At 41.7% G+C, this 20,056-nt stretch overlaps 2 protein-coding genes and 1 non-coding gene across 3 annotated transcripts in view; 1 reads left to right on the forward strand and 2 right to left on the reverse strand.

The window, feature by feature from the left end:
* The window catches only part of PPP6C (protein phosphatase 6 catalytic subunit), a 37,640-nt gene extending 22,913 nt beyond the window's left edge, over positions 1 to 14,727 (reverse strand). Inside the window, exon 1 of the mRNA XM_043469551.1 lies at positions 14,485 to 14,727. Within this exon, the coding sequence (XP_043325486.1) occupies positions 14,485 to 14,559 (75 nt within the window). The 5' untranslated portion in view covers positions 14,560 to 14,727. The remainder of the gene's footprint in view (positions 1 to 14,484) is intronic.
* A 204-nt stretch (positions 14,728 to 14,931) lies between these two features.
* On the forward strand, positions 14,932 to 19,236 carry LOC122442518 (annexin A5-like). Its single transcript, XM_043470372.1, is given in 4 exon segments — positions 14,932 to 15,030; positions 17,783 to 18,073; positions 18,076 to 18,358; positions 18,361 to 19,236. Coding segments are annotated over 4 exon segments (1,062 nt in total). The 3' UTR covers positions 18,750 to 19,236.
* LOC122442720 lies at positions 15,506 to 15,612 on the reverse strand. The gene has a single exon (XR_006269716.1). It is a non-coding gene; the product is annotated as a U6 spliceosomal RNA (small nuclear RNA).
* Positions 19,237 to 20,056: the final 820 nt, after the last annotated feature.

The raw sequence follows: 20,056 nt of genomic DNA on the forward strand, positions 1-20,056 counted from the left end.
TTCACCAAAGTCAAAAGGGGGAAACAACTCAAGTCTATCAACAGATGAATGGATTAAGAAAATGTGGTATATCCATAAAATGAAACATCATTCACCCACAGAAAGAAAGAAAGTATAGACACATGTTACAACATAGATGAATCTTGAAAATATGCTAAATAAGCCAGTCACAAAAGGCCACATAATATATGATTCAATTTACCTGAAATGTCTAGAAAAGGTAAATTCATCAGAGGGGAGGGAAGTGAAGGAAGAGAGGGAGGGAAGGAACGTGTGTGTACCTATGGCTGATTCTTATTGACCTATGACAGAAAACCACAAAATTCTGTAAAGCAATTATCCTTCGATTAAAAAAAAAAAGCGGCAAAAATATATACATATATAAATCAACTTTAAAAACAAACAAAAAAGATATAGAATAGATAAGTGGCTGCTTACGGCTGAGGTTTGAGGTAAGGGGAAATGGGGAATTTCTATCAGTGGGTATAGTTTCTCTGTGGGGAGATAACAATGTTCTAACATTGATTATGGCAATGGTTGCACAACTCTGTAAATATACTAAAACCCATTAGGAAAAAAACCCGAGTTATATACTTTAAAAATTTTATATAAATTATGTATCATAAAGCTATTATTTTTAATTAGCAATATATACTACCTATTTAAAGATAATAATTACCACCTTGATCTTAACCACTCAAATCTACTTCTTGTGGATAGAGGTAGCTGTCCTTCCAGTCTCAAAAGATCAATGTTGTACAGCAACCTATTTCTATTTTAATCCAGTAGACTTGTGATATATAATTTCTCATTATTGGTAATTAGCTCCCAAAGTTTACATTTTGCATTTTTTTAAACCCTAACTCACTTCCGCCGAGCTTAAGGATGGTTCCAAAGAACAAATACGCCACGCCTGGCCTATACTTTTACAACCTTTCCTTACAGCCTCCCTTCTCGGCCAGTCGGGATAAAGAGCACTACTTCTTCTAAGTCAGCCTAGTAGAGAAGCAATTTATACTTTCAAATGTGGTTTCTGAAACTATACATTTTTTAAATTTATTTTTTAATTAAAGGATAACTGCTTTACAGAATTTTGTTTTCTGTCGAACCTCAACATGAATCAGAGGAGATATCAGTACACATATACCCCCTCCCTTCTGAACCTCCCTCCCCTCTCCGGCCCCCTCCCACCCCCTAGGTGGCTACAGAGCCCTCCTTTGAGTTTCCTGAGCCATAGAGCAAATTCCCATGGCTATTATTTTACATATGGTAATGGAAGTTTCCATGTTACTCTTTCCTTACATCTCCCCCTCTCCTCCCCTCTCCCCATGTCCGTAAGTCTATACTCTATGTCTGTTTCTCCACTGCTGCCCTGCAAATAAATTCTTCAGTACCATTTTTCTAGATTCTGTATATATGCATGAGTATACAATATTTATATTTCTCTTTCTGGCTTACTTCACTCTGTATAATAGGCTCTAGGTTTATCCATCTTATTAGAACTGACTCAAATGTGTTCCTTTTTATGGTTAAGTAATATTCCATTGTGTATATGTACCACAACTTACTTTATCCATTCATCTGTCGATGGACATCTAGGTTGTTTTCACGTTCTAGCTATCATAAATGGTGCTGCAATGAACAATGGGATACATGTGTCTTTATCAATTTTGGTTTCCTCAGGCTATGTGCCTAAGAGTGGGATTGCTGGGTCATATGGTGCTTTCCAGAAGGGAAGGTCAAAGCCCACACATAATATAGCTTTTGTTGCTGTTGTTTAGTTGCTAAGTCGTGTCCCACTCTTCATGACCCCATGGACTCTAGCCTACCAGGTTCCTCTGTCCATGGGATTTCCCAGACAAGAATACTGGAGCAAGTTGCCATTTCCTTCTCCAAGGGAGCTTCCTGACCCAGGGATCGAACCCGTGTCTCCTGCATTGGCAGGCGGGTTCTACACCACTGAGCCACCTGAGAACCCATACATCCCTTTAAAGGGCAGATATTAAGATACTACCCAAACAAACCAACCTACTTATAAACTCGGTGAATTAAGCCAGACTGTCCTCTAGAGAGGCCTGTCCTCACCCTGCGTTACACTGCTTCCTTCCTCAATTGCTTTTTCCCAAATTGTACTTTAATGTCATGCCATCAACCTACATGCAGTAAAGGACCAGGAAACAGCCCTACTGAGGTGGTCACTGTGTGGACTATAAATAAGGTGCACAGGGTGTTGTGATTAAATAGCTGCCTTCAAGGAGGACTGGGGAGGAATGTCCCGTTGCTGCTTCTATCAGGAATAGATGCGATTTCCCTGAGAAGATTACTTTTTATCATCTTACAGACTCTGTAAATTTTTTTAATTGATCAGTTTCCATCTTTCTGTAGGCTCCTAGAAAGTTTAAGGCCTAATCTCAAAGAAGTAACTTGGTCATCATAGCTTTTATTTAACATGTACTTTTCTTACTTTTACAACTGGCCCCATCTTGGTTTCCTATGTTTATTTTCTCTGTCTCATTTTTCTTACTTATTCTAAAAATAACTTATCTTGCTATATTGAATGCTTCTTTGTAAAGCACTCTGTACCTTTTTTAGAACACAGTGAGTTCTCATCTAACATTCTGAAACTAATCACAGCACAGGTTCATGAGGGACTCCACAGCTTCCATTCTGAATGTGCCAGAATTTGCACCCAAATATGACTGGCTCTCCTGACCCACAGTGCCTCCTGAACTGCAAGTCACCTCTGGTGACCAGCCCATACCCACCAGCGCTGATCTGAGAGTAACAGCAAACCATAAGCTAAAGAGCATCACCGTGAAACCCTGCCAATCTTAAAAGTCAGTGAGTGTCCAGGGAACCGTGTAAACTACTTAGGCAGCATCTTCAACCCGAGGCCAGGCACACTAACTTGAGTAAAGCAACAGCTGTCTCCTATAACTGCCACTTCTGCATCCCAACTGGAGATTTAGGGCACTGAGCCTCTAAACCAAAGCCATGCCTCTCATCTCTCCAGTTCAGCAGCAGCTTACAAATTCATGTCAAGCACACATAAAAACAAGTAGTCTGTGAAATCTCAGTACAAATTCTACATATGTCAGTCAACGACACACACAGTGGCCTCACAGAGCCCAGCCCTGCCATGGACAAGCTCCTCCAAAGTCCTTCACAGATTTGTTTTGCTGCTTGGTTTGTAGGAAGCCTGGTTTCTCTTTTACTGTCCCAGTCACTGAGGCAAGATTCTTAATCTTACCCCAAATTTAGGGCAAACTATCCATTTCTCCCCACGATGACTAATTAATTCCTAATCCCTGAAAAAGTAGAGGTTGGGACTTCCCTGGAAGTCCAGTGGTTGGGACTCTGCACTTCCACTGCGGGGGGCACGGGCTCCATCCCTGCTCAGGAAAGTCTCCTGTAATGCAAGGTACAGCCAAAAAAATAATAATAAGTAGAGGTTTATGGGCCCATTCTTAGGAGAACTTTTCGCCGTCCTCTACCTTTTCCTCAAGATGCCTGTTTACAGATCCATTCCATTCTCTGCTTCTGTCTCCCTGTTCCCTCTTGTTCCCTCAAATATACTAGGTTTTAAATTTTTGTAATTCTTTGTTTAGCTGATCTTGTTATATAAAACACACTATTTCCTTTATTTACTTTTACATACTGGAATTTACAAAATTTCTTAAGAAATAAAAATCTAAGACTATATTTTACACAGCCTTTGAATAGAGTCTCTACTAGAATACAAATCACTGGGAATGAAGAGTGGGAATCCAAGATGATAATGACATCCACACTCTTACAATCCATAAGGAAATATCTGTATCTTCAGTAAATATCAGAGTTTCTCAACCATGGCACTACTGGTAATTCTTTGTTGTGGGGGTCTGCTGTCCTGCCAGGCTGCGTAGGGCCACCCAGGACAGACGGGCCATGGTGGAGAGTTCTGACAAAATGTGGTCCACTGGAGAAGGGAATGGCAAACTACTTCAGTATTCTTGCCTTGAGAACCTCATGAACAGTATGAGAAGGCAAAAAGATATGACATTGAAAGATGAACTCCCCAGGTTAGGAGATGCCAAATATGCTACTCGAGAAGAGTGGAGAAGTAACCCCAGAAAGAACAAAGAGATGGAGCCAAAGCAAAAACACCACCCCGATGTGTATTGAAATGTGATAGAAATAAAGTCCAATGCTGTACAGAGCAACACTGCATAGGAACCTGGAATGTTAGGTCCATGAATCAAGGTAAATTGGAAGTGGTCAAACAGAAGATGGCAAGAATGAACATCAACATTTTAGGAATCAGTGAACTAAAATGAACCAGAATGGGTGAATTTAATTCAGATGACCATTATATCTACTACTGTGGGCAAGAATCCCTTAGAAGAAATGCAGCAGCCCTCACAGTCAACAAGAGTAAAAATGCAGAGCTTGGGTGCAATCTCAAAAATGGCAAAATGATCTCTGTTTGTTTCCAAGGCAAATCATTCAATATCACAGTAATCCAAGTCTATGCCCCAACTAATAATGCCAAAAGCTGAAGTTGAATAGTTCTATGAAGACCTACAAGACCTTCTAGAACTAACATCAAAAAAAGATGTGCTCTTCATTATAGGGGATTGGAATGCAAAAGTAGGAAGTCAACAGACACTGGGAGTAACAGGCAAGTTTATCCTTTGACTACAAAATGAAGCAGGACAAAGGCTAACAGAATTTTGCCAAGAGAAAGCACTGGTCACACCCTCTTCCAACAACACAAGAGACTACTCTACACAAGGACATTCCCAGATGCTCAATACCAAAATCAGACTGATTAAATTCTTTCAACTGAAGATGGAGAAGCTCTATACAGTCAGCAAAAACAAGACCAGGAGCAGACTGTGGCTCAGATCATGAACTCCTTACTGCCAAATTGAGGCTTAAATTGAAGAAAATAGGGAAAACCACTAGACCATTCGGGTATGACCTAAATCAAACCCCTTACGAATATACAGTGGAAGTGACAAATAGATTCAAGGAATTAGATCTGATAAAGTGCCTGAAGAACTATGGACGGAGGTTCATGACATTGTACAGGAGGCTGTGATCAAAACCATCCCCAAGAAAAAGAAATGAGAAAAGGTAAAATGGTTGTCTGAGGCCTTACAAATAGCTGAGAAAAGAAGAGAAGCGAAAGGCAAAGGAGAAAGGGAAAGATAAACCCATCTGAATGCAGAGTTCCAAAGAATATCAAGGAGAGATAAGAAAGCCTCCCTCAAAAATAAATAAATGAATAAAGCCTTCCTCAGTGATCAATGCAAAGAACAGAGGAAAACAATAGAATGGGAGACTACAGATCTCTTCAAGAAAATCAGATACCAAGGGAACATTTCATGCAAAGATGGGCACAGTAAAGGACAGAAACAATATGGACCTAACAGAAGCACAAGATATTAAGAAGAGATGGCAAGAATACACAGAAGAACTATATAAAAATGATCTTAATGACCCAGATAACCATGATTGTGTGATCACTCACCTAGAGCCAGACATCCTGGAGTGTGAAGTCAAGAGGGCCTCAGGAAGCATCACTATGAACAAAGCTAGTGGAGGTGATGGAATTCCAGTTGAGCTATTTCAAATCCTAAAAGATGATGTTGTGAAAGTGCTGCACTCAGTACATCAGCAAATTTGGAAAACTCAGCAGTGGCCACAGGACTGGAAAAGGTCAGTTTTCATTCCAATCCCAAAGAAAGGCAATGCCAAAGAATGTTCAAACTACTGCACAATTGCACTCATTTCACACGCTAACAAAGTAATGCTCAAAATTCTCCAAGCTAGGCTTCAACAGTACATGAACCGAGAACTTCCAGATTTTCAAGCTGGATTTAGAAAAGGCAAAGGAACTAACGATCAAATTGCCAACATCCATTGGATCATCAAAAGAGCAAGAGAATTCCAGAAAAACATCTACTTCTGCTTCATTGACTATGCCAAAGCCTTTTGACTGTGTGGATCACAACAAACTGTGGAAAATTCTGAAAGAGATGGGAATACCAGACCACCTGACCTGCTTCCTGAGAAATCTGTATGCAGGTCAAGAAGCAATAGTTAGAACCGGACATGGAACAACAGACTGGTTCCAAATTGGGAAAGGAGTATATCAAGGCTGTATACTGTCACTGCTTATTCAACTTATATGCAGAATACATCATGTGAAATGCCGGGCGGGATGAAGTATAAGCTAGAATCAAGGCTTCCAGGAGAAATATCAATAACCTCAGATATGCAGATGACACCACCCTTATGGCAGAAAGCAAAGAGGAACTGAAGAGCCTCTTGAAGAAAGTGAAAGAGGAGAGTGAAAAAGTTGGCTTAAAACTCAACATTCAAAAAACGAAGATCATGGCATCCAGCTCCATCACTTCATGGCAAATAGATGGGGAAACAATGGAAACAGTGACAGACTTATTTCTTGGGCTCCAAAATCACTGCAGATAGCAACTGCAGCCATGAAGTCAAAAAACGCTTGCTCCTTGGAAGAAAAGCTATGACCAACCTAGACAGCATATTAAAAAGCTGAGATACTACTTTGCCAACAAAGATCCATCTAGTCAAAGCTATGAGTTTTCCAGTAGTCATGTATGGATGTGAGAGGTGGACTATAAAGAAAGCTGAGTGCAGAAGAATTGATGCTTTTGAACTGTGGTGTTAGAGAAGACACTTGAGAGTCCCTTAGACAGCAAGGAGATCAAACCAGTCAATCCTCAAGGAAATCAATCCTGAATATTCACTGGATAACTGATGCTGAAGCTGAAACTCCAATACTTTGGCCACCTGATGTAAAGAACTGACTCACTGGAAAAGACCCAGATGTTGGGAAAGATTGAAGGCGGGAAGAAACGGGGACGACAGATGAGATGGTTGGATGGCACCACCAACTAGATGAACGTGAGTTTGAGCACGCTCCGGGGAGTGGGTGACGGACAGGAAAGCCTGGCGTGCTGGAGTCCATGGGGTCGCAGAGTCGGACACGATTGAGTAACTAACTGAGCAACATCTGGCCCCCACACCCACTAGATAGCCACAGCAACCCCGGCTGTGAAAAGCTAAAAATGTCTTCAGACACTGTCAAATATCCTCTTGCGGGGGGCGCTATCATCTCCAATTAGGAACCACAGATCTAGACCTTTCTCGTGAGTTTAATACATTAGAACAATGTCTGCAGCATATTTGGCAATCAATTAATACCTGCTACATAACTGATCCAACAGTCTTCTCAACATTTCTAACTCAGTGTCTTGGCTTGGCAGCATCTCCAATTCAGTATGGCCCAAACCAAATTCCCTTGTGTTCCTTAATCCAGGTATCATATTTACTAAGTAATCCATGCCAGAAACTAAGAGATTACCCTGAACTCCTCTCTCTCTCTCATAACCCAGATATATACTCTGTCAACAGGTCCTATTACACCTTCTTCACGTCCTTTTAAACACTTGACGCTGGCTTACTTCAAAAGCTCTCATGTCACCTGGTCTACTGCTTCGATGACATTTTTGTCTCATTCCAATCCAAAGTCCACAATGCTGCCAGAATATTTCTAAAACCTGTCACTGTCCCCTTCAAAACCCTTTCAGGGACACTCCTCTATGGTTGTTGTCTGTCTATGTAGTGTTTCCCAAATTCCATTCAGATATCATCTTTGATTCTGTCACATTCCTACTACATACAATAGTGTATCCTTCGAAAGGTTTTCTTTCAACCTACTTTACTTTTTTAGTTAGCCATCTTTTAAAAGATAGCACAAAGTCATAGTACGATTATTTGTTTTTCCCTAAAATATAAAAACATTTCAAGGGACTTGCCTGGTGGCCCAGTGGCTAAGACTTCGTGCTCCCAATGCAAGGGACCCGGGTTCAATCCCTGGTCAGGGAACTAGATGCCATATGCTACAACTAAGACACAGCACAGCCAAACAAGTAAACAAATATTTTAAAAAAAAAAAAATTTTGCAACTGTTTATCCATCTAAAAGATAAAAATCCATGTGTATCAGCCTAGTCTTCCATGATTTGGCCTCTGCCTGTCTTCACTGCACCACCTCCAGCCATTCCAAACTACATCGAGTTGTGTTCTTGGGGATTAAGCTATACCACTGCACACGGTATTTCTGCTGCTGCTTGTTCTTTGCTTCCTTTTTTGTCTACCTGAAAACACTCAGCTCATTCTCTCACTGCTCCCCCTTCGGTGAGACTGTCTGTGGCCTGAGAGGTAGATGCTCTCTTCTCCGTTCTCTGGTATGATGGACAGCTCTCTATTTTCGCAGGACCACACACTGCAGTGATCACCTGTTTACCTTTCCATCTCCTTTACTAATGTACCGAGAGCCCCTCAAAGCCAGAGAGAAGTGCCAAATTCTCTCTCAAGAACCCACAGAGAACACTATTTGACACTAGGGGACATTTAAAGAAATGTTTGTTGTAAAGCAATACAAACAAGGTAGTGTTTAAGGCTGTGGAGAATACCAAAACAAATATGATCCTGGCCCTTCAAAAAGCTTGTAGTCTAATAGTGAAGACAGGCATCCTTACTATCATACAAGACGGAACCATGTAAGTGGTAGTAAAATGGAACAAAAAGTGCTATGGGGCAAAGGTCAGTATAGAAAAAGAATGGAATTTCTTTTTTCTGGCCTTGCCAAGTGGCTTGCAGGGTCTGAGTTCCCCAACCAGGGACTGAACCCAGACCCTGTCAGTGAAAAGCACTGAGCCAGGAAATTCCAGAATGGAAATTTTTAATAGCAAATAAATTCAGGTATGTACTCTGCTGAGTCACTGGGGCGAAAATCACGTAAACCTTATCAAGTCCTGGTTCTGATATCTGTTCTATCACAGTGGTAGAATGGACAGGACGGTGCTCTGAAAACTAAGTAGCTATGTAAATTCTAACCATTACTAATAATTCTGACTGCGGAATCCAAGAGCCCTGCATGGAGAAAGTGACATCTGAGCTAGAGCTAAAAGGGGCACGGAGGGGAATTCCCTGGCGGTCCAGCGGTTGGGACTCGGCTGCCTTACTGCTGTGGACCCGGTTCAACCTCTGGTGAGAGAACTAAGATGTCACAAGCCACGTGACGAGACTAAAAAAATATTTTTCAAAATAAAATAAAGGGGCATTAAAGGGTATTGTATAAAGGAAGCATAAGTGGTAGTTATGGACGTGAACCCTAGTGCCAGGCTGCCTAGGTTTGCATCCCCGCTCCTCCACTTATTACTAGCTATATGATTTGAAAAGTTACTTAATTTGTCTGTGTTTGAGTTACCTGTCTGTAAAATGGGGCAAATATTAACACCCAATTCACACAGTATTAAATAATTTAACATCTGTGCTATGTAAGTATTAAACAAGTAAGTGAAAGAAAGAGACTCAGCAGAAGCAAAGATGCAGGGAAGTACAAGGCATATGGTCAGAAGAGAGCACCCCAGTGTGTTCAGAATGGAAGGTAAAAGAAGGTGATGACGTGGAAGACATGCAGTATTTAGAAAAATACGCTATTTGCCCCCCTAAAAAGGTTATTAACTATATCAGAAAGAGCTCTGCACAAAGAGGCTTTCAAACTTAATTCCTTATTAGTTGGACAGCCTCAGGCAGATCATGAACTCTATGAAGCTCAGTTTCTCGTCAGCGAAGTGAGGATACAGAACTAGGTAAACACTGATTCTCTCTCAGTTCTGAAATTCTAGAAAAGGGGCTGGGGAGTCATTAGAACTCCCATAGGAAACCTGCTGCCACATGTAGCCACTGAGCACCTGAAATGTGGCTGATCCAAATTGGGATGTGTTATTAACATAAATGTAAAATATATATCACATTTCATAGACTTAATACAAAAAAGATATTACACTAGTTATTTTATATTAATTACATGTTGAAATTGTGTTAAATAAAATACTACTAAAAATGGATTTCACCTGTATCTTTTTACTTTTAAAAATGTAAATATAATCTGAGGCTCACATTTATGAGCATTTTCTTTCTATTAGACAGCACTACTACAGACTATGACTATGTTCAGAAGATCCAAGAGAATGTGATTCTATGGCCAAAAAGACAAGATAAAATGCCAAGCATTATCAGAAAGTCTTGAAAACACTATTTTAGCCCTATACAAAGCCATGGTCTATCCCTAACTGCTGTACTGTGTTTAGTTTTCCTTGCAATACCTGAAAAGATAAGATGCAAAACCAAATAACTCAGGTAAACAGAATGATCAATAAGACAGGCAATAAGGTGAGTGGCAAGACTAACAGGCTTCAAGCCTAGAAGGATCATGACTACCACATATGAGAATCTATTAAATTAGACAGAGGCCGAACAAGGAGGTGCAAAAGATTCTTCATTAAATCTCAGAAAAAAGCAAGGGAGGATTCTCTGAGGCTTTATGGAGGCATTTCAAACAGAGGTACAACTTTGCAGAGCAGGTGGTCTTACATGAAAAACAGATGGCTCAGAGTAAACATAAAAGTGAGCTCCAAAAAAGATTGCATTACATTATTAATCCATAGAAGTGGTTACTATTCCTGTGTTGTATGTCTGACGCAGACACTAGGATTCTCCCAACTCCGACCACAGAAATCGTCTTCAGTTCTTCAGTAAAAAAAGAAAAAACTGAATGTCAACTGGGTGTGCCATTTCTTTACTTACATGGCACCTTTAAGAACTGTCAGAGAGATCAGACAATCTCCACTTTACAGATCCTCTCTCATGCCAAAATACTTAAGTGTAAGTATTCAGTAAGCCTGTCTTTTATCATTCCTTCTTCCACTTGGCCAGATATGGAATCTGTGTCTTCTATAATCCTCTCTGAAATCTTTATAGTGGGTGAGAATCACATGAACTCTTTTTTAAGAAAGGTTACCCTGTGGTCCACACACTTTCACGTATCATCCTTATTTCTTAAAACAATTACGTACTTTTGATCCAGGACTAGTGATCTGACCACTTCCAAGGTAGATACAGAGAGATCATGATTAGATATAGAACACCCTATGCATTTATTGTTTTATTTAGTATCTCCAACTTCCAGTCAATTCAAAACACAGGTAAATTTCTATTTTCCTACCAGAACAAAACTTTTCCATAATGATCATTAAGTGGCCCGAATGATTTTTCTTCCTTTGATAGAATATTTTATTTTGGCTTTAAAGTCTCAGAAGAAATGCTCCTGGAATACTTTCTTGGCCCACCTAATTTTAGTTTGCACTTCATGCCAAGAGGGAGAAACAGAATTAAATTTCTTTAAATACACCAGAGATGCAGCACAAGAAAACTAATCTGATAAAAATATTTTCAAGACAAAGAAGAAAAGCCTCTACTTACATATAAAAATTTAGAATTCTTTTTTTTCTAGTATTGGGGGGAGGGATTTACTAGGAAACAGATACACGCTAAGTACAGTCCCATTGTGCTGCAAAGGGAAATGAAATGGCTTAACAAATATATTATTTTAGGTTGGGAAGGAAATCTGATGTTTATAAAACAAAGAGGTCTAAAGAAAACTCAGCTGATCTATCTTTCCTATAATTTCAACACCCAATATCAAGATATGTTTTATAATAAGCAATACTTTACTCATTATAAAGATTAAAACTGCTAAAGAACAGAAAATGCCACTTCAATTTACTGACACGCAAAAGTCAACTTCACCAATGGAATTAACAATGCTACTAAAAGACAACTGGTTAGTTTTCTAATGAACTGGGCCGCAATGTTGGGTTTTCTTTTTTTTTTTTTCCCTTAGGAAAAATTCTGTTTCCTAAAAAGTCATACAGCAAAAAGCAGCTTCAAAACTACTGTTACAAGAGCATGAAAGTTAGGAACTTCCCTAGTAATCCAGTGGCTCCCAATGCAGGAGCCTGGGTTCAATCCCTAGCCAAGGAACTAGATCCACATGCCACAACTAGCAGTTTGTATGCCACAACTAAAGACCCCACATGCTGCAACTAAGACATGGCACAGCCAAACAAATAAATAAAAATAACTTTAAAAAAAAGAGAGAATAAAAGTTACATTTCTATTATTACTGGCTTTGTCTCCGTCTTAATTAAATTATCCTGCTACAAACAGGGGAAATAGACAAGAATGACACCCCTATCAAATAGCACATATAATTAACATCTAAGTACAAATAAGTTATATTCACAACAGCTCCTGTGGCCTCAAGCATTTTGCATACTGCTAACAGATGTTAAATATCAACTCCCTGTACCAAAAATGGGGGGAGGGGGAGTAGTATCTTCCTTCAGAGAAGAAAACTCACAAAGATAAACTGTTTTAAACTCACAGCTTAAAAAATAAACAAATGGGACCTAATGAAACTTAAAAGATTTTGCACAACAAAGGAAACTATAAGCAAGGTGAAAAGACAGCCTTCAGAATAGGAGAAAATAATAGCAAACGAAGCAACAGACAAAGGATTAATCTCAAAAATATATAAGCAACTCCTGCAGCTCAATTCCAGAAAAATAAATGACCCAATCAAAAAATGGGCCAAAGAACTAAACAGACATTTCTCCAAAGAAGACATACAGATGGCTAACAAACACATGAAAAGATGCTCAACATCACTCACCATCAGAGAAATGCAAAATCAAAACCACAATGAGGTACCATTACACACCAGTCAGGATGGCTGCTATCCAAAAGTCTACAAGCAATAAATGCTGGAGAGGGTGTGGAGAAAAGGGAACCCTCTTACACTGTTGGTGGGAATGCAAACTAGTACAGCCGCTATGGAGAACAGGGTGGAGATTTCTTAAAAAACTGGAAATAGAACTGCCATATGACCCAGCAATCCCACTTCTGGGCATACACACTGAGGAAACCAGATCTGAAAGAGACACGTGCACCCCAATGTTCATCGCAGCACTGTTTATAATAGCCAGGACATGGAAGCAACCTAGATGCCCATCAGCAGACGAATAGATAAGGAAGCTGTGGTACATATACACCATGGAATATTACTCAGCCATTAAAAGAATTCATTTGAATCAGTTCTAATGAGATGGATGAAACTGGAGCCCATTATACAGAGTGAAGTAAGCCAGAAAGATAAAGACCAATACAGTATACTAACGCATATATATGGAATTTTAAAAGATGGTAACGATAACCCTATATGCAAAACACAAAAAGAGACACAGAAGTACAGAACAGACTTTGGGACTCTGTGGCAGAAGGCGAGGGTGGGATGTTCTGAGAGAATAGCATTGAAACAAGTATACTATCAAGGGTGAAACAGACCACCAGCCCAGGTTGGATGCATGAGACAAGTGCTCAGGGCTGGTGCACTGGGAAGACCCAGAAGGATGGGATGGGGAGGGAGGCAGGAGGGGGGATCGGGATGGGGAACATATATAAATCCATGGCTGATTCATGTCAATGTATGGCAAAAACCACTACAATATTATAAAGTAATTAGCCTCCAAATAATAAAAATAAATGAAAAAGAAAACCTCACAACTTGAAAAATAAAAGGAACTCAAAACTACCAACAGTTTACCCACTTAGCACACAACAAATCAACTTAAATGAACAAAAAAACAGGCACTAGCAGTAACCGCTAAAGACTGCTAGTGGCCTAAGAAGTGGTTTTAACAAACGCAAAGAAACACTTGTCAAAAAGAGCAGTAGCCCAAAGACTTATATTCCTTTATTCTTACATTCATTCCTTTACTCAGAGGTTTACTGTTACTTGGACTCGGCAGTACAAGGAACAACTCTCCTCCCTTGGAAAGCTGAGAAAATGCAATCTTGAGCTAAGAAGAGATTTCGGGGGGAGGGTGGACTTGACAGTAAAGTATTTGTATTTACTGACAGCCCCGTATTTTATCCACTTAAACTATAGCCCAACGATGTACTCGAAAACGGGTCCATATTGGAATTAGCAGGAGAAAACCAACACTCTCAGAAAGTAACTGGGAGAAGCGCTCGGGAAAGAGGGACGACTGGACATTCTCGCATCACCACCAGACCGCTCGGACCCCCACCTGCCCCTTCCCATACCCATTCCTCAGGCACCTGAACACACTGGAGCTGCGTTCCGGGAGCCGGCGACATCTCCTGTCAGACGCCGGCCACCCCGCGCTCCCGTCACCGTCCCTGCAGGGGATGACCCCGGGCCGCGAGAGCCGAGATCGGGGTAAAACGAGAGGTGCCTTGCAAGCAAAGCCGTGAGAGCTGAGGGGGAAACCCGGGGTCAGAGGCCGCGACATCCCTCGGGATCCCCGCCAAGAGAACCAGGACAGCATTCGGGGGTCTCGGGCTCCCCCCGTCCGCCGTGTGACACCAAGTAGGACCCGGTCGCCTCGCATCGCGTTAGGCCCTCCACCCCGATGGGACGGGATGCCGCCGGGGGGTCCCGCGGAGAAAGGAAGGGCGGGCCGGCGGGCGCCCCACTGCCGGAAGGGGCGAGCCCCGAAAGCAGCGCTCCCGCCCCGGCCGGGCTTACCTTCAAGTCGTTCTCCGGTAGGTATTTGCATAGCCGCGCTATCTCCACGTACTTGTCCAAGTCCAGGGGCGCCATTTTAGAAATAAGAAGCCCCGACGGCGGCGGCGGTATCCGCGGCGGTACTAGCGGCGGCAGCGGCGGAGGCCGAAGCCGGAACCCTCCCTACGTCACGTCCGGCCCGTGAGAGGCGTCTGCGCAGCGACGTCTAGCTTGACCCGATTTTCCCCACTGCCTCGACACGCCCCACGCCCTCTCCCGCTGAACCCAGGCTGCAGGCCCCCCAGAGGTCCCCTGGGTCCGGGGCGCGGAACCTGCTGAGACCCGTAGTTATCTGCCGCAGGGAGTGCTGGGATTTGTAGTTTTCTGTAGTAGCTAGCTGCTCCTCTTTTCCTTTCCTTCTCTTCGTCTTGACTTTCACCTCTTTGGGGACCCAGGGAGGCTTTTACGATGCAAAATGGTAAAGCAGGTGACGTTAGCCATTCCCTGGTTTCTCACTCCTACTCTTTAAGCATTCTCTTCGCCAGAATATCTTCAGTTAAAAATCGGGTAAGCCTGGCCAGAGAGTAACCTGTTTGCACGGTTTCCAAGGCAGTATGAAAACCTTGCCTAAATAAACCTTTGGCAGAGATGTCAGGCTACCAAATTTCCAGCCTGGAAAGAAAGGAAACAAGTGTTTAAACTCTTCTTATGCCAAATGCTATACAGATGCTGTTTTTCTGTCTAATCTAAATAACACTTTATAGGAAAGGAAGGCTCAGAGAGGTTACGTAACTTGCCCAGCTCTCACAGGGAATAGGCGGGGGAGCCAAGACTGGAATAGGTCTGGGTGGCCCAGGAGGGCTGAGAGTTTCTTTATTACCCTCAACACCTAAATCAGGACCTGGCACTATCAACATTCCTTCACTCAACAGCTATTAACTGAACACTTTTTGTTGTTGTTGTTTTTATTAATTACTTGGTATTATCTTTAATTAAGTACAAAGACTTTTCCAATCACATCACATAGAGATCATTTTATCCACAAAATATGGAAAGCTTCACGAATTTGCGTGTCATCCTTGCTCAGGGGCCATGCTAATCTTCTCTGTATAGTTCCAATTTTAGTATATGTGCTGCCGAAGCGAGCACTAACTGAACACTTCTTATGTGCAAGGTACCCTGTAGGTGCTTGGGGTATCCAGCAAACAAAATAGACAAAGATATCCTCATCCTGTATCTATATTCTATTAAAGGAGACAGAACATAAACAATAACCATAGAAAATAACTGTAGAGTATATTAGAAAGTGGCAACTGCTAGGGGGGAAAAAACAGAGTAAGGGAGATGTAGTGATACATGTTTAGGAACCAACATAGAGGCAGAGGAGCTAGCTCTGTAGTTACTTGAGAAAAATTACAAAGACAGCTGATGCAGACGCTCTACAATTAAAAAAAAAAAAAAAGAGCATGTCTAGAATCTTAGGGAAATGGCAAGAAGATTAGTGTGGTTGGATCAAGGTGAGAGGAATAGGAGAGGAGATGAGAGAAAAGAACACTGATTTTTTACTTTTCATGCAATGAGGAATTATTGCAGAATTTTGAGCAGAGAAGTAACAATCTAACTTGTTTTAAAAGGATCACTGTGGCTGCTGTGTAAGACTGTAGGAGGCAACAACTGCAGCTGAAACACCAGTTAGGAGACAGTTCTATAACTCAATAGTATCAGGTGCTCCATAAATATTTGTTGTTCAAGTAATCCTGGATCCATCCTCTGGCCCTAAAGTGTATTTTGATTACATCTGGCTAAATTTTATTGAGGTATCTGGGTGAAGTTCTTTGTATTATTCTTGTAACTGTTCTGTAAGTATGAAATTGTTTCAAAGTAAAATTAATCCTTAAAAGTTTGTTGCAGAATGGCACCCACAAGCATACATTTCTTCATTTATTCAATTAACAGTACCTGTGACCGTGGAGAAGGGCATGGCAACCCACTCTAGTATTCTTGCCTGGAGAATCCATGGATAGAGGAGTGTGGCAACAATGAAGCAACTTAGCACGCACACACCTACGATACAAATGATACATATAAGATTCCTGCCCTATGGGTAATACATTCTAATAACAAAAATAAATGAGCAAGAATTAATTGCAAAGTATAATTCATGGTAAAAAGGGGGAAAATGGGGTGCCATGAGTGAAAAAAAAATGGAGTAGAAGAGGCCTACGTTATGTTGGCAACACATGGACATCACGTGTGCAGACTCTAGCACCGAATGGCTAGAGTTCAAACCCAGGTTCTAATACTCCCTGTGTGACTGTGGCAAAGTTATCTATCCTTTCTGTGCTCCAGTTTTCTCAGTTCCAGTGAGGAGATAATAACAGTTCTTGCTTCATAGGGAGCGAATAAGAATACTTACCTTCCCCCTCAATATGTGGGGGAAAAAAGGATACTTGTCTTCTAGGTTTGTAGTGAAGTTTAATAGAGTTGGTATACAGAAAGGGTTTAAAACAATGTTGTGTACAGTGAGTGCAAGGTGTTAGCTCTGAATATTGGCTGAGCAGAAAAGGTCTTTCTGAAGAGGTAACGTATAAGACTTTAAGCAGGGGACTTCCCTGGTGGTCCAGTGACTAAGACTCTGCGCTCCTAATGCAGGGGCCCTGGTTCCATCCCTGGTTAGAGAACCAGATTCCACACACCACAACTAAGATTCGCATGCTGCAACTAAAGTTCCTGCATGCCATGACGAAAATAGAAGATCCTGCATGCTGCAACTAAGACCTGGTACAGCCAAATAAATAAACATTTTAAAAAGAAGACGACAACGACTTTGGGTGAGGAGTATAGAGATAATAGGCTCAGAGTTTTTTGAAGGAAAAAAAAAATCCCAAAAGAGAAAAGGATGTTATTGTTGTTTGAGGTTTGTTGTTGTTGTTGTTTTACAGTCCTCTTTGAAAAAACTGACAATTCACTTTTATCTTTGAATCTCAGTAACTGGGAATTAATCCTATTCAAGGTTTCTCCTCAGGAACTTCCCTGGTACTCCCGGGGCTAAGACTTCACACTCCCAGCGCAGGGGGCCCAGGTTCAATCTCTGGTCCTCTGGTCGAGGAACTAGTTCCCGCATACCGCAACTAAGACTCAGCACTGGCAAATAAATAAATATTAAAAAAAAATTTTTAAACAAGGTTTCGGCCTGGAGCCGCCAGCAAGCAGCTGCCGCGGCGTCCTCCGCTCACCCTCGCCGGCTCTGCGCGCCCCGCCGCGTTCCCCGCAGTTCGGGTCTGGTCCTACGTCGCTCACCTTCTCCTGACCTGGACAGGCGGCCATAGCACAGGTTCTCAGAGGCACCGTGACTGACTTCCCTGGATTCGATGGGCGGGCTGATGCAGAAACTCTCCGGAAGGCCATGAAAGGCTTGGGCACGGATGAGGAGAGCATCCTGACTCTGTTGACATCCCGCAGTAATGCTCAGCGCCAGGAGATTGCTGTGGCTTTTAAAACTCTGTTTGGCAGGGACCTTCTGGATGACCTGAAATCAGAACTGACTGGAAATTTTGAAAAATTAATCGTGGCTCTGATGAAACCCTCTCGGCTTTATGATGCCTATGAACTTTGAAGCATGCTCTTAAGGGAGCTGGGACAAATGAAAAAGTCCTGACAGAAATTGCTTCAAGGACCCCTGAAGAATTGAGAGCCATAAAACAAGTTTATGAAGAAGAATATGGCTCGAGCCTGGAAGATGATGTGGTGGGCGATACTTCAGGGTACTACCAGAGGATGTTGGTGGTGCTCCTTCAGGCTAATAGAGACCCTGACGCTGGAATTGATGAAGCACAGGTTGAACAAGATGCTCAGGCTTTGTTCCAGGCTGGAGAACTTAAATGGGGAACAGATGAAGAAAATTTATTACCATCTTTGGAACACGAAGTGTATCTCATTTGAGAAGAGTGTTTGACAAATACATGACTATATCAGGGTTTCAAATTGAAGAAACCATTGACCGAGAGACTTCTGGCAATTTGGAACAACTTCTTGCTGTTGTGAAATCCATTCGCAGTATACCTGCCTACCTTGCGGAAACCCTCTACTATGCTATGAAGGGAGCTGGAACAGAAGATCATACCCTCATCAGAGTTGTGGTTTCCAGAAGTGAGATTGATCTGTATAACATTAGGAAGGAGTTTAGGAAGAATTTTGCCACCTCTCTGTATTCCATGATTAAGGGGGACACGTCTGGGGACTATAGGAAAGCCCTCCTGCTGCTCTATGGAGGCGAAGATGACTGACGGGGGCCTGGGGAGCCGCCCCGCGCCGTGTCCGCCCCGCACCCCTGCCTTCCTGCAGCGCAGCTCAGGGCACCCTGCACGCCCGTGCTACGCACACTGCCTTACTCACGCTAGCATGCCGTGGCCAGAACACATATGTTGTAGAAGAACGTAGCGGTGCTCCTTCTGATCTTAAGTTAAGATCTTTCTCTTTAACTGTTGTAGCACTAAAGCGTACTTATGTTACTAGGACTCAAGTCTGGATCATTTATATTTTCATATAAGAGGCAGACTGCTTTCACCCTTTTTAAAAAGCTTAATTTTATTAAATTGATAACCATATTACCTTAATCGGAACCTTAGCCTTGAAATTGTGAACTCCTGGAAGTGTTATTAATCAAGTTTGCTACCAAGTTAAACCTAAAAAATTATGGTAGTTGCAATCAAAAGATTAATGAATAATAAACATTTCCTTCTTCCTGAAAAAAACAAAAAACAAAAAAAACAAGGTTTCTTCTCAGAATTGGGAAGGGAGAAAAACAGGGAGATAGATATGAACATCTTTAAAACAATAAAAGTGCTTGAAAGGGAGATGTCACGAGCCTCATTGCTTCCCTTGTTGATAAGTCAGTGAACAGGTAGGTAATGAAGCCAGGTGGTATCCCCTTCCAGCGAAAATAAGAGGCAGTCCTCACATTACCAAACTGTCTGGCAGTTAGAAGCTCCCTCCCGGCAGACTCACCTCATTCAGAGAAACTCACTCTTGACATTCTCAGTGTTGGATGAGTTCTTAGAAGAGTTGACAGACACACTGGGTGGTTTGCGACAGAGATAGTGTACAGAGCTTGCTGACTGGACTATGTTCTTAGTCTTCCTTGCACAAAACAGGAGATCTAGGCTCCTGGTTCTGCCATTTCAGTGGGTTAGTCATTTTAACTTCTCTGGGCCTCAACTTCCAGTTTACAAATAGATCTCAAAAGTTCTTTCCAAAAAAAAAAAAAGTTCTTTCCAACACTTTCTGAAATGTAATTTCTAGTCTGAAAGCACAGGTCCCACAATGAAAACTGGTTGTAGCAGGGTGGGAGGGAGGCTCAAGAGAAAGGGGATATATGTAAACATATATTAATAGCTGATTCACTTTGTTGTGCAGTAAAAACTAACAAAACATTGTAAAGCAGTTATACTCCAATAATAAAAAGAAAACTGGTTGCTATTTTGCCCACAAACCCCTTCCAATTTTTCTTGTTTATGTGCAAGTCCAGCATGGCACCTTGAAATGGATTTCTCTCAAAGACACAAGAAACATCAGAGCAATTTGCAGCTGTGAG

This window comes from Cervus canadensis, chromosome 5, assembly GCF_019320065.1.
Source record: "Cervus canadensis isolate Bull #8, Minnesota chromosome 5, ASM1932006v1, whole genome shotgun sequence".
Classification (NCBI taxonomy): Eukaryota; Metazoa; Chordata; class Mammalia; order Artiodactyla; family Cervidae; genus Cervus; species Cervus canadensis.